Source organism: Salmo salar, chromosome ssa01, assembly GCF_905237065.1.
Source record: "Salmo salar chromosome ssa01, Ssal_v3.1, whole genome shotgun sequence".
Lineage (NCBI taxonomy): Eukaryota > Metazoa > Chordata > Actinopteri > Salmoniformes > Salmonidae > Salmo > Salmo salar.
In genome coordinates, this window is record NC_059442.1 from 28,411,059 (window position 1) to 28,430,167 (window position 19,109).

The window sequence follows — 19,109 nt, forward strand, 5'->3', positions numbered from 1 at the left end:
GTTTACTTAGTGCCATTTGCAGAAACATGGACACAATAAAGGGTTGAATGTGAAGGTGGTGTCTGGAGCAGTGTCAATTCCTCTGGTGGGAGTAGAGCGGTCTGTGCTCTGGATTTAGATTAATGCTAGGGGGGTAACAGAACATGTCTTCACTTGAGGGAAGGAGAGTGGGGAGGGACTAAGAGAGAGACTAGCACAGAGACTGAATGCTATAGAAACACTGCCATGTAGCAAACAAATCCATGAGGCAGATTAGCACTTCATTAAAAAGAAAAATCTATAAAAAAACAGACCGCAGTTGATTGTTGAAATGCAATATCAATGTCTATTACTAAGCAGATTGCCTTGTAAACTCATGGTTTGAGTGTTAAGAAAATGACGCCGATTTTTAAGACTGACGAATAATAATATACATAAGGCAGGGTCATCTGCTAAGCTTAGACCAACAGAGAATCTGGGATGTTGAAACGGGCGGACTTACCTGAAACATGTCTGTGTCTTTGTCATGGCAGTATTCTACCACTACTGTCTGGTTCCTGGACAGAGTGTAGGAAATACTGTGCTGCACTTTGCAGTTCACCGCCTGCAACAGCAGAGGAAGCACATCAGAAGAGGCATTCTATACCATGCAATGGACTGATAATGACAGTTCTTACACTGAAAGGGTTAATAGGATATTAGCAGTCAAATGTAAATTACATTGTTGTATGAGCTCATTAATAATAATATCATAAATCTGAAACAAAGGGCTTCTTAAGTGCTATAGGGTGATGAAATCTGGGAAGCAGCTAACCCTAAAGAGCTTGCCGTCACCTATACAGTTAATACAATAGTTATTTTAGCAGTAATGTTACGTCTTCGAGCATTACTTTGGAGAAGCGTTCGAGTTAAGGACGTGGAAAATGACTACCATGTTTAGAATGTATGTCAGTAAATCGGTAGACTGTTCTGATTAAGAGATCCTTGTTTGTGTCGCAGAGCCCAATAAATCATTTAATGAAATTGTTAAGATGCTACCACCCCCTTACAAATCAAAATGTAACATGGATGTCAATGTTCGTGCGCACACGTCCAGTCTACAACTTGTCTGCGGCAGCCACAATGCCCATATTGCGAGGCTGATTAGCGAGGACAAACAGGTGTGCGTGCAAAGTGAGAAGACCACATCGAATCAATGTTTGGTTTGGGAGGGGGGTGGTAGCATCTAACAATTGGATTTATTCATTTTCTTGGGCACTGCTCGCCGATGCTAACGACAACCTCTTAAATCAGAACCGTCTTCCGATTACGGAGATACAGTCGGACATGGGAAAGGTGTCACCAAACATGCAGACACACATATGTTATAATACTAAACCGCAGTTCCACTCGGGTCTAAACTGGGCTAGGAAGTGTCATGCGTCTACTTTGTTCTCACACCATCAGATCAGCCACGTGCCAGCGGCTCAGGATGGGAACTAATTGCACTAACCCTTCATTATATCACTGGACAAAAACGTTGGAAAGAATTCTTGGAATGGGACAGTAGGGATCAGTGTTCCTGTGAAGTAACACTTCCATGACAGCGACCATAAACTGTACTCTAGGCTCAGTCAACATAGGTCAGTCAATCAGCTGAGCTCCATGAGGGGGGATTCTGGGGTCAAATACAATTCATACTCAGTCAGACCTGGGTAGAAAATACCAATTTTTCAAATAATCAAGGTAGTCGATATAGTTTATAGAGTTAACTAAAAGTCAACTACTTTCTTTGATATTCAAATACAGGTCTCAGAAAACCAAATAAAAATGTGAAGGTATTTTAATGACAGTAATAAAATGGATGGCTGACAAATATTTGATGAAGAACCAAATGCTACAACAGTTAAATGAATTAGTCTAAATATATTATTAATATAGCCTATAATTAAATACATGAGGGACACGTAAACATTAGAGTAGAACACTTTTGCAGCTTCAGAATTACTAACAAATATATTTTCATGAGTGGTAAGGTAACAGTTTACAACAAGTTCTTATACATGGGTAGTAACTTTGATTACTACAAAAACATTGTTACATAATACTTTGTAAATTGCTTTCTAATTGCATAATAATGTCGTGATTACATACGTGGAATAAGGAAGTGACTATACCTAATGTACAGGAGTTGAAAACCCTCAGCTCATTGGGCAATTAAAATGCATTTACCATAGTATTAATAAAAACATGCTAATAAAATGTCGCTCCAAAAGTAATTACAGTTTTATTACACAGGCACAAGAACAGTTTAATATTAGAAGTTACTTAGAATGCTAACAGTAACAAACTGTAGATTACAGCAAAGAAATTGCCTTCGCTCTGAAGAAAGTTGCATCATGCTCGCCAGCTGGAAAACAACGACATACCAATACATTCAAAATGGTTTTTCATTGATTGTAGGGCAGTAACCACTAAATTCTGGTAGTTGTCGCTTGAAAGAAAAAAACATAAAATCACAAAATCAATGTTACAGGGAGCCCTTTTTTACACTCATACCCGTATACAGGTTTTAATGGCAGATTTGGACACTGATAAGCACCTAAATTGGAACACAGTGGTTGTACAGTAACATGCTATACCTGACATCAGAGGTCAGGGTCTCCGCTTCACAGCTCTGTATGGGTTTCGACTGACAGATGTTCTGAACCACACGCGACAAGAACTTGCCCCCATCCCTCCCGCTAATTGGGCAACTGTTTTGTTGTCTGAGTGAGGGAAATGCTGTACATTAAGAGGACTCAATGCATTTTGAAAGATTTCAGGATTATAAATACTGCTTTAATGTCATACAAGCCAAATACCTGCACTACACATTTTCACTGTAAAGTCCATGGAGAAAAAGAGCACCTCCACCCAGCTGCCCACTGCACTGAGGCTAGGAAACACTGTCACCACCGATAAATCCACAATAATCGATCATTTCAAAAAGTATTTCTCTACGACTGGCCATGCTCTCCTGCTGGCTACCCCAACCCCGGCCAACAGATTTGCACCCCCTGCAGCTACTTGCCCAAGCCTCCCAGCTTCTCCTTCACCCAAATCCCAAATCCAGATAACAGATGTTCTGAAAGAGCTGCAAGACCCGTACAAATGGACCCGTACAAATCAGCTGGGCTAGACAATCTGGATCCTCTCTTTCTAAAATTATCCGCTGCCATTGTTGCAACCCCTATTACCAGTCTGTTCAACCTCTCTTTCGTATCGTCCGAGATCCCTAAAGATTGGAAAGCTGGCGCGGTCATCCCCCTCTTCAAAAGGGGGTGGGACACTCTAGACCCAAACTGTTATAGCCCTATATCATCCTGCCCTGCCTTTCTAAAGTCTTCGAAAGCCAAGTTAATAAACAGATCACTGACCATTTCGAATCCCACCGTACCTTCTCCGCTGTGCAATCCGGTTTCCGAGCTGGTCATGTGTGCACCTCAGCCATGCTCAAGGTCCTAAACGATATCATAATCGCCATCGATAAAAGACAGTACTGTGCAGCCGTCTTCATCAACCTGGCCAAGGCTTTCGACTCAATAGCCTTGGTTTCTCAAATGACTGCCTCGCCTGTTTCACCAACTACTTCTCTGACAGAGTTCAGTGTGTCAAATTGGAGGGCCTGCTGTCCGGACCTCTGGCAGTCTCTATGGGGTACCACAAGGTTCAATTCTCGGGCCGACTCTTTTCTCTCTCTCTGTGTGTGTGTGTGTGTGTGTGTGTGTGTGTGTGTGTGTGTGTGTGTGTGTGTATGTATATATATATATACCTCTACGCAGACGACACCATCTGGCCCTTCTTTGGACACATAACTAACCTCCAAATGAGCTTCAATGCCATACAACACTTATTCCGTGGCCTCCAACTGCTCTTAAAACGCTAGTAAGACCAAATGCATGCTTTTCAACCGTTCGCTGCCCGCACCCGCCCGCCCGACCAGCATCACTACTCTGGACGGTTCTGACTTAGAATATGTGGACAACTACAAATACCTAGGTGTCTGGCTAGACTGCAAACTCTCCTTCCAGACTCATATTAAACATCTCCAATCCAAAATTAAATCTAGAATCGGCTTCCTATTTCACAACAAAGCCTCCTTCACTCACACCGCCAAACATACCTTCATAAAAAACTGACTATCCTACCGATCCTCGACTTTGGCGACGTCATTTACAAAATAGCTTCCAACACTCTACTCAGCAAACTGGATGCAGTCTATCACAGGGCCATCCGTTTTGTCACCAAAGCCCCTTATGCCACCCACCACTGCGACCTGTATGCTCTAGCCGGCTGGCCCTCGCTACATATTCGTCGCCAAACCCACTGGCTCCAGGTCATCTATAAGTCTATGCTAGAAGCTCCGCCTTATCTCAGCTCACTGGTTACGATAACATCACCCACCCGTAGCACGCGCTTCAGCAGGTATATCTCACTGGTCATCCCCAAAGCCAACACTTCGTTTGGCCGCCTTTCCTTCCAGTTCTCTGCTGCCAATGACTGGAACGAATTGCAAAAATCGCTGAAGCTGGAGACATATCTCCCTCACTAACTTTAAACATCAGCTATCTGAGCAGCTAACCGATCGGTGCAGTTGTACATAGCCCATTTGTAAATAGCCCACCCAATCTACCTACCTCATCCCCATATTGTTTTTATTTACTTTTCTGCTCTTTTGCACACCAGTATTTCTACTTGCACATCATCATCTGCTCATCACTCCAGTGTTAATTTGCTAAACTGTAATTACTTCGCTACTATGGCCTATTTATTGCCTTACCTCACGCCATTTGCACACACTGTATATAGACTTTTTTTCTATTGCGTTATTGACTGTACGCTTGTTTATTCCATGTGTAACTCTGTGTTGTTGTTTGTGTCGCACTGCTTTGCTTTATCTTGGCCAGGTCGCAGTTGTAAATAAGAACTTGTTCTCAACTAGCCTACCTGGTTAAATAAAAAGGTGAAATATATTTTTTTTTAAATCATAAAACTCATGTCATAGTATTCATGTTTATGATCACTATGTTTGATGTACAGTTACAAGATGACATGGCATCATACCCTGGGTTGTTCTGAACAGAATGAGCCGGTTTGTCTATTGTGAAGAAAAATCTCAGTGGAGTACCTGAATGCACTCATGACGTCATTTTATGAGTACCAACACTACCATGGGTTTCTCAGAATTTCCCTGTGAAAGCCTAACAATATAAGATCACATTTTGTAACTTAGCTAGTCATGTTGGCAATAGAACAAGCGTTCATATTATGCTCACCTGACCCACATTTGGATTTATAAATGGACCGTTTTTGGATTGCGTAAACAGTAATTGTGTAAAGGTGGGGACGCAGGGCTGGGTTTCAAACAAAACAACTACAAGTGTGCTTGCTGTAGTTCCTTTAAAGGTACAACTATGAGAGGACAAAAAAAAAAAGCACCTTATAGTTGAAGACTAAGTAAAAAAGGTGCATTGAAATGACTTAAGAACTGTGCACACTTTGGAGACACCAGTTAGTCCTCTCACTCAAACCCTTGTTATTTTTTTTGTGTTGTGTTATGTTGCACATAACCCACATGAGGAATATTATTATGTTACTGAATGTATCCAGAGTATTTTCAAAATGTCATTATCAACAAATGCGGCGAAAAGTATGGTAAATGTAAAACGCACATAAAAAGCAACAGCTTATTCAGTGTTGTGTCAGGTGAACTGTTGTGTCCTAAACTTTGGTCTAATAATTTTCCTATCATCTCCAAACTGTTCTCTTTCAATTGCTAACATGCTTATGCATGTACTTTTTCATATTTCTTCTGTAAGAAACCTGTTCCATATAGGCCAATTCCCAGAAGTGTAAAGCATTCCACATTTTCAACACAACAATTGGCTACTTTTGGATTGCCACATACCCAGTCCTAAAATCCCACACAACCACTTGAGACCTGAAGAGAGCGAGGTCTAAACCGTTGGTTATGGAACACCCAAAGGAACAAACACACCCAGACAGACACCTGTAATTGAGATCAAGTGGGCAGATTAGGGAGCAGAGGCAGGATTTGAATAGGAGTCTGGTAGTGATCATGAGAGCTCCTCATTATCTGTCATGAGCACCAGAGTGTGTACAGACACGTGAGCCCTACTCAGTCAGAGCGCTTTCTCAACATGTAGACCCACTACAGAGTGTGAGGAGGGAGATTTGGTATAGTGTCAGAGTGAGAACAGAGAGAACACATTCCTGCTGAGCAAGAGAAAGCGTCGGTGGACAAGTACACACTTGGATATCCACATGTAACAGTTACCCTCTCAATGGATATCTCACATATCTGCTTTCAAATAGAACCCTCGGTGCTGGCTCAACGACGTTAGGTATAGATGCGGTAAAGAGATGAATGGACTCGGTAAAAACAATGGGAACGCCATGGCAACACCACTGACGCATCCCCATGCGGGAAAGATTCAAAATCTCCTTAATGCCTACCATCAAAATGTGCATTTCATACCCTTTTGGGGGTAATAAGAGAATAATGCGTGTATGGATGTCAAACCAATACATCAGTCACCAATCAACTGCATGACACTTAAAAATAGGCTTCAAGTAACACCATCGAATTCTATAGTGCATTCGGAAAGTATTCAGACCCCTTTACTTTGTCCACATTGTTACGTTACAGCCTTATTCTAAAATGGATTAAATTGTTTTTTTCCCCCCTCAATCTACAAAATACCCTATAATGACAAAGTGAAAACAGGTTGAATTTTTTGCAAAATAATAAATAAAAAACAGAAATGCCTTATTTACATACGTATTCAGACCCTTTGCTATGAGACTTGAAATTGAGCTCACGTGCATCCTGTTCCCATTGATCATCCTTAAGATGTTTCTACAACTTGATTAGAGTCCACATGTGGACATGATTTGGAAAGGCACACACCTGTCTATATAAAAAGGTCCCACAGTTGACAGTGCATGTCAGAGCAAACACCAAGCCATGAGGTCGAAGGAATTGTCCGTAGAGCTCAGACAGGATTGTGTCGAGGCACAGATCTGGGGAAGGGTACCAAAAAATGTCTGCATCATTGAAGGTCCCCAAGAACACAGTGGCATACATCATTCTTAAACCGAAGTTTGGAACCACCAAGACTCTTCCTAGAGAGTCTGGCCGCCCCGCCAAACTGAGCAATCGGGGGAGAAGGGCCTTGGTCAGGGAGGTGATCAAGGACTCGATGGTCACTGACAGAGCTCCAGAGTTCCTTTGTGGAGATGCAAGAACCTTCCAGAAGGACAACCATCTCTGCAGCACTCCATCAATCAGGCATTTAAGGTAGTGGCAAGATGGAAGCCACTCCTCAGTAAAAAAGCACATGACAGCCCACTTGGAGTGGGCTGTCATGAAACCAAGATTGATGAAACCAAGATTGAACTCTTTGTCCTAAATGCCAAATGTCATGTCTGGAGGAAACCTGGCACCATCCCTACGGTAAAGAATGGTGGTGGTAGCATCATGCTGTGGGGATGCTATTCAGCAGCAGGGACTGGGAGACTAGTCAGGATCAAGGGAAAGATGAATGGAGTAAAGTACAGAGAGATCTTTGATGAAAACCTGCTCCAGAGCGCTCCGGACCTCAGACTGGGTCAAAGGTTCACCTTCCAACAGGACAACTGACCCTAAGCACACAGCCAAGACAACACAGGAGTGGCTTCGGGAAAAGTCTCTATGTTCTTGAGTGGCCCAGCCAGAGCCCGGACTTGAACCTGACCGAACATCTCTGGAGAGACCTGAAAATAGCTGTGCAGCGACGCTCCCCATCCAACCTGACAGAGATCTGCAGAGAAGAATGGGAGAAACTCCCCAAATACAGGTATGCCAAGCTTGTTTCATACCCAAGAAGACTTGAGGCTGTAATCACTGCCAAAAGGTGCTTCAACAAAGTACTGAGTAAAAGTTCTGAATACTCATGGAAATGTGATCGTTTTTTTTATTTTTAATATATTTGCAAAATTTCAAGAAAACTTTTTTTTTGCTTTGTCATTATGAGGTATTGTGTGTAGATTGATGAGGGGAAAGAAACAATTTAATCAATTTTAGAATAAAACTAATATAACAAAATGTGGAAAAAGTAAAAGGGGTCTGAAAACTTTCTGAATGCACTGTATATGGCTAGCTACAGTATGTTACAAGCTTATACGAACAGGAGTTAGCATTTAGCAGACCATTATTCTAACCCCGAAAAGGACCATTTCTAAATATTATGCTGCGAAAACAGCCAACTACACTACATGACCAAAAGTACGTGGACAACAGCTTGTCGAACATCTCATTCCAAAATCATGGCCATTAAAATGGAGTTGGTCCCCTTTGCTGCTATAATCGCTTTCACTCTTCTGGGAAGGCTTTCCACTAGATGTTGGAACATTGCTGCGGGGACTTGCTTCCATTCAGCCACATGAGCATTAGTGGGGTCGGGCCCTGATGTTGGGCAATTAGGCCTGGCTCGCAGTTGGCGTTCCAATTCATCCCAAAGGTGTTCAATAGGATTGAGGTCAGGGCTCTGTGCCATCTCGACAAACCATTTCTGTATGAATCTCACTCTGTGCACGGGGGGCCTTCCCCAAACTGTTCCCACAAAGTCTGATGCACAGAATCGTCTAGAATGTCTGCTGTAGCATTAAGATATCCCTTCACTGGAACTAAGAGGTCTAGCCCGAACCATGAAAAACAGCCCCAGACCATTATTCCTCCTCCACCAAACTTTACAGTTAGCACTAGGCATTGGGGGAGGTGGTGAAGCATGATTCATCACTCCAGAGAACTCGTTTCCACTGAGTCCAATGGCGGCGATGTTTACAACACTCCAGTCGACCATTGGTATTGTGCATGGTGATCTTTGGCTTGTGTGCGGTTGCTCGGCCATGGAAACCCATTTCATGAAGCTCGCGTCCCGACAAACAGTTCTTGTGCTGACGTTGCTTCCAGAGGCAGTTTGGAACTCAGTAGTGAGTGTTGTAACTGAGGACAGACGATTTGTACACGCTCTGTGAGCTTGTGTGCCCTACCATTTCGCAGCTGAGCCCTTGTTGCTCCTAGTCATTTCCACTTCACAATAACAGCACATGCAGTTGACCAGGGCAGCTCTAGCAGGGCAGAAATTTGACAAACTGACTTGTTGGAAAGGTGGCATCCTATGACAGTTGAAAGTCACTGAGCTCTTCAGTAAGGCCATTCTACTGCCAATGTTTGTCTATGGAGATTGCATGGCCACGTGCTCGATGTTATACACCTGTCAGCAATGGGTCTGGCTGAAATAGCTGAATCCACTAATTTGAAGGGATGTCCACATAATTTTGTATATATAGTGTATATCCAAATCGGATTTTAATAACCACACATTGTGGGCCTGTTTGAACTCAAAACTCATGACGGATGACAAATATCAGATTTTTTGGAGGTGAACCAATGACGGTGTCCTTGTTCTTCCACCCGCGTTCCATTGATCTCTTTACCGCTTGTAGGACTATGGTGAATTAAATCACTGACAACAGTGGTAGGCTACAAAAGGCAGAATCTCAAAATGAGGTTCCCTTTCTTGCCTGCCTCAGAAGGAACAGCCATTTTCATCTCTGGGTGTACAGCTGTGAGGGGAAGGTCAGCCAACTGCAACAACATCCTCCTCACTTCACCCCACTAAACCAAGTTTAATAGAGGCCCTGATACCAGGGTGGCAGAGGGAAGGGGAGGTGAAGGTGCTGGGGGGGTTAATAAAGCTCCATCATTATATAAAACAGGCCCACAATGTGTGGTTATTAAAATCCGATTTGGATAAACACTATATATACAAAAGTATGTGGACACCTCTTACATAAACCTAACTCATACTAATGTGGTGTGTGTCGTGAAACAGCAGACAGAGCAGGGCCCAGTATAGTTCACTGAACAGGCAGTCAGAGATGACACAGCCTTTATCAGCTAACAGCTAGATCCTATCCCTCTTCTCCCAGTGAGAAGAGCTATCAGACACAGTCAGGCTACAGGGTGGGAGACTAACACAGACTGAAGGGCCTTAAGCCAGAAGGCCCAATTCCAAAAAGGAGAAGTGCTTTGAAACGTGTGCTTCTAAAAACTGCAGACGTCAGCAGCAGGCCCTCTAGCTTGTTTAGCTGACTGCTAGGATACCAAATGTAAGAATGCAAGAGGACAGACATGTTGTACTGGACTGGGCAGTTTTCTGGCAGACACCACACATAGCAAAGCTAGGTCTGGCTGCAGCTTTTGTGTAGTAAATGTCAGAGCCATCAATAGAGCAACAATATTTTCTTGACTGGGATTTCAAGTTAGATACATGAAAAACGTGTTAAAAAGTAAAATGAGTCAAATTCAGTGTTGGTGCTCACTGTCGGTCATTCTATCAATTTGCTAAGAAGGGTAATAATATATTCATGAGAACTCAGTCTTCATCCACCAATTACTTAGTTTGTGCATGAATATGTGAGTAGACTAAGTTCCTGGTTTACCTTGCTGGCTTGTGGCGTGTTGAGGATATGGACGGTGCTGGGTTTAACGCCGTTGGCTTTGCTTCTCTTGTACAGGGCAAAGCGGCTTTTCCTTCTGCCCCGGTCTCCGTTTGGGAGGGAGCCATTGTACCTATCAGAGAAAGGGGGAGAAAGAATGTGAGAGTTTCTAACATTTCAGGAAAAGTTAGTTCATTCCCCCAAAGGGTAGATAAAGATATTCTTCCAAGAGAGAAAATGTCTCTGAAAAAGAATGTTCCAGAATATGCTTGTCTAAGTGAATGCATGAATAATGTGTGTTCCTAGGGTTTTGGAGCAGGGCCATTTGTATCAACTTTCATTCATCCACATAGATCACATTCATTGTATTAGTTATCTAAGCGTCACGTTGGATTATAGCTGGGTTATTACATAAAGCACTATAAAATGCTCCCCTCCGTCTGTCAGCTAGCTAGCCACGCTGCAGCTGTTGCGCTGCACTAGTCTGTAGAAGAGCAGAGTTTAAGATGTGTGTCAGGTCTCCTTTACAGGACTATCCAGACCAGACTGGGGAGGCTCTCTGACTCACATGACGGTTCAGCAGCATAATACCTCTACCGCATTAGTCACACTAACTTGGAGCCTGAACTGGCTGACTCAATTAAAAATACACAGAACAAAATGGCCTCATCATAACAACTTCTCTATTTAGTGTGTGGTTAACATTTCTATCTTGGTGCACCCTTGTGATGCCCAGTCTCTCAGTCTGCTGTTACTACGGGCCTGGTCTGCCTGGTGAATGGAGGTGCCTCTTCCAGAACAGACCAATACTCTACATCCACCAGCTGGCCCCTACAGCTGGGAAACCCCATGCTCTCCTCCCATCCAACACACAGGCCTTCTGTTCTGTCATCCACCCCCCACACAATAAGAGAGTTCAGGTTGACATTTTGATTGATTACAGTATTTCAGAATCAATTATATTAATTGAATAAAAATCCACCAACCTCCTTTCCTTTTATTAGTGATTGGGCTAAACAACCAACCACTACACTATAATCCCCAAAGCCCTCGTGACTACCACCTCCTCCCCATACTCATCCTCCTCCTCCTCCCTCCCCAGGCCACCTGTCCCCACAGCCAGGCAGCCTGGGAAACACATGGTCTCAGTCAGAACAGGGCTGAGAGCTGGTCTGCTAGACACAACCCACTCACAGGGGAATGTTGTAGCTCTGCCATCGCTGACTGACTGCACACGAGTACGATCAATGTGATATGAAACAGGTCATGACCGCTGTGATCAGTCCACAATAAAGCAGGATCAATTCCACTCTTCTGTTAGCCTTCAACAGCCACCCATTCACAACTGTTATTGTCAGTGGTAACGTCAATGCCATCCCTCTAGCTTGATGACACTGGGCCATTACATCTCTACCATCCCAGTAAAGCCATTTGGCGTTGGATAGGAAGACTGGACATAAATGCCAGTCAATTATCCATCATTAAGGACAGGAAGTGAAGTGTGCAATGTCACCTGGAGGCCTCTTCATCATTGCATTAGCCGGGACAGCCTTTTAAATCTGTGCTCTAGCTTATTGTAATCCCTTTGCCTTTTGACCAGGGCCAGAGTGGGCATTTTTAGCCTCTTGATACTTAGTAGAAAGGATTAGAATGGATGCTCTGAGCATCACCTGTACTCCAGCCCTGCCACCATACACTAGAAAGAGCCACCAGCAGTCCCCTAGTTATCGACTTAGTGACAGTACAGCGTTAACATAGTATGAGAAATTTGTTAAAGCGATAGCCCTGGCTATGACCCCATGACTGCTTCTAGGGTCATGTGAAGATGGCACAGTGGGTTATTATGGGTCAGAGGGGAATTTTTTTATGGTAGCTTATTGTCATGTCTTTTTGGTTGTCTCTTTCTGTACTGTGTGCACCTTCCCATTTACACCAGAGATCTGTATATAATGACAAGATGCTCATGTCTACGCCCTAACAATGGGAGTCATTGTCCCAAAGGCAAGCTTAGGTCCAAAATGAGCCCATAGAAACGCATGGGGCTTATTGTGGATAGATTTTAGCAAGTGAAACCTCATGCTTTGACTCTCCCCCTATGATTTAAAAGGTTGGAGAAACAGAAAACGGTTCATAAATTGACATTTAAAATGTTAAACTTCATTCAGCATCTCCAGCACCACCCCAACATATTTGAAAATGGTGCGTTTCTATGTTTTGGAGTAAAAAAAAAGAGTGGAAGATAAGTGTTTCCAATGACAATCATTGTGTGATATTGACCAATTGTGAGTAGGCATTGACTACTAATTGGTTGATGATGACATTGGAAACACTTACCTTTCTCTGTGTTTCCAATGACATCAATCAAACATTGGTCACATAGGTTGATGTAGGGGTGGTGCTGGAGATGAATATGAAGTTGTACTTTTTTTAACGTTTCCCTATAACAATTCAACTGTTCTGCCTTGTTAGCTAGCAAATAGATACAAGTTGGCTAAACTTGAAATTTAAAGATTGGCTGGCTACTCACTAGCACGTGGGCTTGTGTGATTGTTTATGAGACCGGTGGTCATTTTCTACAGCCCAAGCCCTGCTACAAGAAGTTAGACATTATTAGTGAATGTGCATTATGCAAGGCTCTGGTTAAATTTGGAACTCAACATTGCATTTTCAAAAGACAGATTTGAAAGCCAGATCATTGATTGCAAAAAAAAGCAGGTTAAACTATTTTGATAAAGTTTAATTATTAGCTGGTATCATGGTTGTGGAAGGCTTATAACTAGCCTAGGTATAATTTCACAACCCTGAATTCATTGCTGACTGTTTTAAATTGAGTGATTTTGACCTTTAAAAAAATTGTACAAAGAAAAAACCTAAAATAAATAAAGCGAGATATTGCCCAGCTCTAGGTTAAGGTCTTCAGAACCAGTCCAAAATGTGACAATAGCAGCATTTCTGAGTCATCCTCTATAATGTGATCCTCAGTAATGTTATCTACAGTTAGTCACCCAACTCCAGTCTTGGTGTTTGGAGGTCTGTGCTCCACCTACCCGGAGATGTCCCCATTGAATACAATCTTCCCTCACAGAATCGTTCTTCAGGGGAGACTTGCACAATCAATAGGTTCAATCCCACAAGCACAATGAATGGACAAAGAGGACTGTGGAGAGGCCGAGGCTGTATCCTGATCAATTCCCCCTTTCATTTCCTAAACCCACTCACACAGCCTTCCCACTCACTGCCCAGTTCCAGTGCTGCCAGCCAAAGCCGGGAAGTGGCCATGCTAACACCAATGCCACCACTGGGTTAAGACAAACCAGGGTGAGAATTGCAATTCAAATAGGACTATGCTCTCCATTCAAATTAAATGTCATGAAGATGTAACTTTGAATCAAAATCTAGACTATAACAGAAAGGATAAGCCCACAAATGATTGTATTATTTTAATGGCAGGCATCTTATCCCTACTATAGCCTACAACACCACACTGACTCTATGTATGTGTTGTGTATGGGGAGTGCGGACAGGATTCGATACCACGATCAAAACAGTCACACTTGCGACCGTTTGACTTGGCAGTGAGACATACATTTTTATTGGTCGCAAGGGTGCCAGAACTTGCCATATGAGGGAGGTTTTGGAAACCCTCCGGGCCAGTCAATCATCCCAGTCAGTGGGCAGAGAAAAAAAATATTGCAATAATGCGATTTTTAATCTAGGCTATATAATTGATTAAAAAATAATAAACGATGGATGCTTATTTATCACATGCTCTCTGCACAGATATAGCCTATAGACAAACTGTCAGGCAGAGAGAACGCTCAGCTCTCAAAAAGGTGGTTGTTACGTGGAGCGAAGAGTGAGTGGTAAGGGTAGGAAAGATGTTCCAAGTTATAACTACCATTAAATGCTAAGGCAAGAATGGGTATGCAACCCACATATTTAAAGTTTAAAGTCTTGGTTAAGTATTTGTGATGCGCAATTCAGTCATCACGGAATAGTATACCTTGAAAATCAAACATATCCTTTAGGCTCTTTGGTCCTTGAAAAGTCATTGAAGTTACGGTAGCCGATTTAGAAGTTCTATTGCGCTAATAGTGCCTTCAGAAAATATTCATAACCCAACTTATTCCACATGTGGCCGACAGGCTTGATCTTGTGGAGCAACATTTGAAATATATATATATATTTTTTTACATTGGATAAAAGTAGAGACTCAGAGCTAGAAAATTGTTTATCATACAGTACAGTTGAGGAACAACAGGAAAGTAATTCTGCTTTGAAAGTTGATAAACTTGTAACCCCACTTTTGAGAAAATGGCCCTTGAATGTTTTGGTACACCTAGTGGAGAGCTCTTCTTGGTCTACACCCATTCAGCATCGTTTACACCATCTTAAGCTTTAGCAACACCTCTTTAAGGATTCACATGCGAGGCCATGTGCTAAACAGTGAGTACAACCAAAGTATAAACTAGCTTTTAGTCTAAATCTATGTTTAGCGACATGTCTGTATCCAGTTGTCGCAGTGACATCATGAACATTCTTTTGTCGTCCGACATCAAACTTGTCATTGTCATTTTGAAAAAGTATAAACAAAAACAGGTTGCATGACATCAACAGCCTGATGGACCAAAATAGCATAACTGGTGTATTTTAACACCAATTTAGTATATGTCAATCTAGCAAACCAGGGAACTAAAAGCAACTTTCAAAAAAATATAAATAAAATGGTTTAGCTTCTAGCTTGTTAGCTAGCTAGCCAGTTCAGGGCTCCCAAGTTGCGCAGCAATCTAAGGCACTGCATCTCAGTGCCTAAGGCGTCACTACAGACCCTGGTTGGATTCCAGGCTGTATCACAACCGGCTGTGATTGGGTCTCCCATTGGGCGGCGCACAATAGGCCCAGCGTTGTCTGGGTTTGGCCGGGGTAGGCCGTCATTGTAAATAAGAATTTGTTCTTAACTGACTTGTTTAGTTAAATAAAAAATTATTAATATATCATATTGCTGAGAACGGCTTAACTTTAGCTAAATTGTATTCATTATTACAGGACAATAAACTCGCAACAAGATAATGGCGAGCTAATGACAGAAAATAGCTTACAGTTGTGAGTGTGACAAAACAAAAGCAGGGCATTCTACCAGAGAATTGTATAACTTAGACACTGTCTCGTTGGCCTAAAGTTATATCCTAATTTGACTTTGGTGCAGGTCATGTTGTTCTTCATATTACCATCTCTGGTAAACACACACTATATTAAAGCAAATCTAAAAAGTTAATTTGTCACATGGACAGGATACAAAAGGTGTAAACTGTACAGTGAACTGGTTACTTGCATAGTGGAGTCTTTGACATGTAGCTAAACAATTAACCAAAATCCCAACTCATAACATTACCACCCTGCATGAATCTACAGGCAGCTAAAGCTAACCAACTAGCTAGGTTCAATGTTAGATAGCTAACATTAGGCTATAACTAGCAATGCAAATGGCTCTGAGATGCAAATTTTACTACACAGATCATACACGTAACGTTAACCTCTCTGGGCTAGGTGGACTACGCAACAGCCAGTGTAATCCCGTGGCGCGATATTCAAATACCTTAGAAATGCTATTACTTCAATTTCTCAAACATATGACTATTTTACACCATTTTAAAAGACAAGACTCTCGTTAATCTAACCAGACTGTCCGATTTCAAAAAGGCTTTACAACGAAAGCAAAACATTAGATTATGTCAGCAGAGTACCCAGCCAGAAATAATCAGACACCCATTTTTCAAGCTAGCATATAATGTCACATAAACCCAAACCACAGCTAAATGCAGCACTAACCTTTGATGATCTTCATCAGATGACAATCCTAAGACATTATGTTATACAATACATGCATGTTTTGAAAGCACATTTTGCAATATTCTGAGTAGATAGCTAGCCCTGTGATGCCGGGCTATTTAGACACCTCACCAAAGTCAGATTTACTATAAGAAAAATGTGATTACCTTTGCAGTTCTTCGTCAGAATGCACTCCCAGGACTTCTGCTTCAATAACAAATGTTGGTTTGGTTCAAAATAATCCATAGTTATGTTCAAATATCCTCTGTTTTGTTTGTGCGTTCAAGACACTATCCGAAAGGGTAAAGAAGGGTGACGCGCCCGACGCGTTTCGTGACAAAAAAAATCTAAATATTCCATTACCGTACTTCGAAGCATGTCAACCGCTGTTTAAAATCAATTTTTATGCCATTTTTCTCGTAAAAAAGTGATAATATTCCGACCGGGAAACCGTGTTTTAGTTCAAAGAGAGAGAAAATAAAAACATGGGGTCGCCTCGTGCACGCGCCTCAGTCTCATTGTCCTCTGATAGACCACTTACCAAAGGCGCTAATGTTTTCAGCCAGGGGCTGCCTCGACATCATTCAGCTTTTTCCCGGGTTCTGAGAGCCTATGGGAGCCATAGGAAGTGTCACGTTACAGCAAAGATCCTACATTTTCAATAAAGAGAGTCAAGAAGCCCAAGGAATGGTCAGAGAGGGCACTTCCTGTACAGAATCTTCAGGTTTTTGCCTGCCATATGAGTTATGTTATACTCACAGACACCATTCAAACAGTTTTAGAAACTTTAGGGTGTTTTCTATCCAAAGCCAATAATTATATGCATATTCTAGTTTCTGGGCAGTAGTAATAACCAGATTAAATCGGGTATGTTTTTTATCCAGCCGTGTAAATACTGCCCCCTAGCCCTAACAGGTAAACTAGCGAGCCAGCCAGCTAATGTTAGCAGTACACTAACTTGCATTGAACAAGTTTGACCAAATTAGAAACATATAATATCTGAAAATGTAGATAGCTACACTCTCTTAACCATATACATGGATGAACGCTTCTCCCTCTGTGTCACGGAAGCCATGTTTGCCCTTCGTTTGAAGATGTATAAAACACCTGTCTCCTGATTACGACAACAGTGTTATCTTTTTCGACTTCCTCCACATTTGGAGAGAATGCCAAGCACGTGCAAAGCTGTCATCAAGGCAAAGGGTGGCTCCTTTGAAGAATCTCAAAGATTAAATGTATTGTGAATTGACTTTTTTGGTTACTACATGATTCCATATGTGTTATTTCATAGTTTTGATGTCTTCACTATTATTCTACAATGTAGAAAAAAGTTAAAATAAAATAAAAACCCTGGAATGAGTAGGTGTCCAAATTTATAACTGGTACTATATGTAAATTTGATATTTCTGTACTTAACTTTCAATACATTTGCTAAAATGTAAAAAAAATACTTTTACTTTGTCATTTTGGGGTATTGTGTGTAGATTGGGAGAGAAAAAATATATATGTAATCCATTTTGAATTCCGGCTGTAACACAAAATGTGGAATAAGTCGAGGGGTAAGAATACTTTAATAAGGCACTAATTATTCTATGATTTCATTTCAGATCCGTTTATGTGAGACGTCGGCGCTTCCATTTGTTTCCCGGCGTTTCAATTTAATGATGTTGCGGTAAAACCATGTGCGGTTATTATGAGCAAGACAACATCTAAATGTTGGCTTCAACTTGGTTTTCCATACAAAGTGTCCCATTACAAAGTGAACCCGCTTTTTGATCGCTTTCTCATTTTAAAATATAATACAGTATCCCTTCAGTAATACATCTCAAATGGCGAGGCTGACTAGCTACCACATGGACAGACTTCATTAGTGTGTTTGTGTCGGGAGCATGCTGTCTATTTAGCCAGGCAATACCCACGTTATTCTAACATATTTTAGAAGGTAAAAAAATAATGTTAATGTCAATGCATAATGATAATAGGTAGGCCTTTTCAAAAGATGTATTTTACTTGCCAATGTCTGTATGTACCCTGTATAGGCTAGTTGCTCAGCCTGCGAAGATAAAAATCACACACTCATCATTTGATTTCCTGTCAGATCTTGTCCCGGGCCAGTATATATTTTTTTAATTAATGCATGTAGCTTTCAGTTGGCACTGGCCCGGTGTGCCCCTGGAAAATTTACCTGAATGTGCGGTGCGCGTATGGCCTACAACTTTGTGTAGCCTAACTGTTTACGGGTAGATGCTAAGGCAATAAAAATGTAACTACAAAGTAGCCTGCGCCTTCCTGGCAGAATCATGATTATTTGCATCAATCCAGTGGCCATCTGTTTTGAAACTCCATCCTTAGTGCACTACAGAAACACCACTGGCCAAACAACTGTCTGGCGTTTACCTGAATTAAAGGCTAACTACAACAACAAAAATCTATATTTATCAGATTTTTCCCAGACCTCAAAATGGTCCCCTGATGTGGTTACATTTTTTATTTTATTTAACTAGGCAAGTCAGTTAAGAACAAATTCTTATTAGATGTGGGTACGCAGACCTACGCGTCACTGCGGACCCCCAATGTTTTGTGGCCCCCACCCCCGCTCTAGAGGATTTTGGAGAAGAAAACAAAAACAAAACACATGTAACTTTGACATCCGTAATAAATACATTTTGCACATTATTTTAAGTGTCTTTTCTTTGCTGTTACAATAAATCTATCCTAATTAAAGAACACAAGGGCATGCTAATTTAAAAATATGGCTAGTCATTCTTAGCCTG

General features: G+C 41.7%; 1 protein-coding gene across 1 annotated transcript in view; it reads right to left on the reverse strand.

The window, feature by feature from the left end:
• The window catches only part of LOC106594164 (E3 ubiquitin-protein ligase pellino homolog 2), a 50,611-nt gene that overhangs the window by 10,864 nt on the left and 20,638 nt on the right, over positions 1-19,109 (reverse strand). Inside the window, exons 2-3 of the mRNA XM_014185560.2 lie at positions 10,510-10,639; positions 482-583 (exon numbers count right to left, since the gene is read on the reverse strand). Of these exons, the coding sequence (XP_014041035.1) occupies positions 482-583; positions 10,510-10,639 (232 nt within the window). The remainder of the gene's footprint in view (positions 1-481; positions 584-10,509; positions 10,640-19,109) is intronic.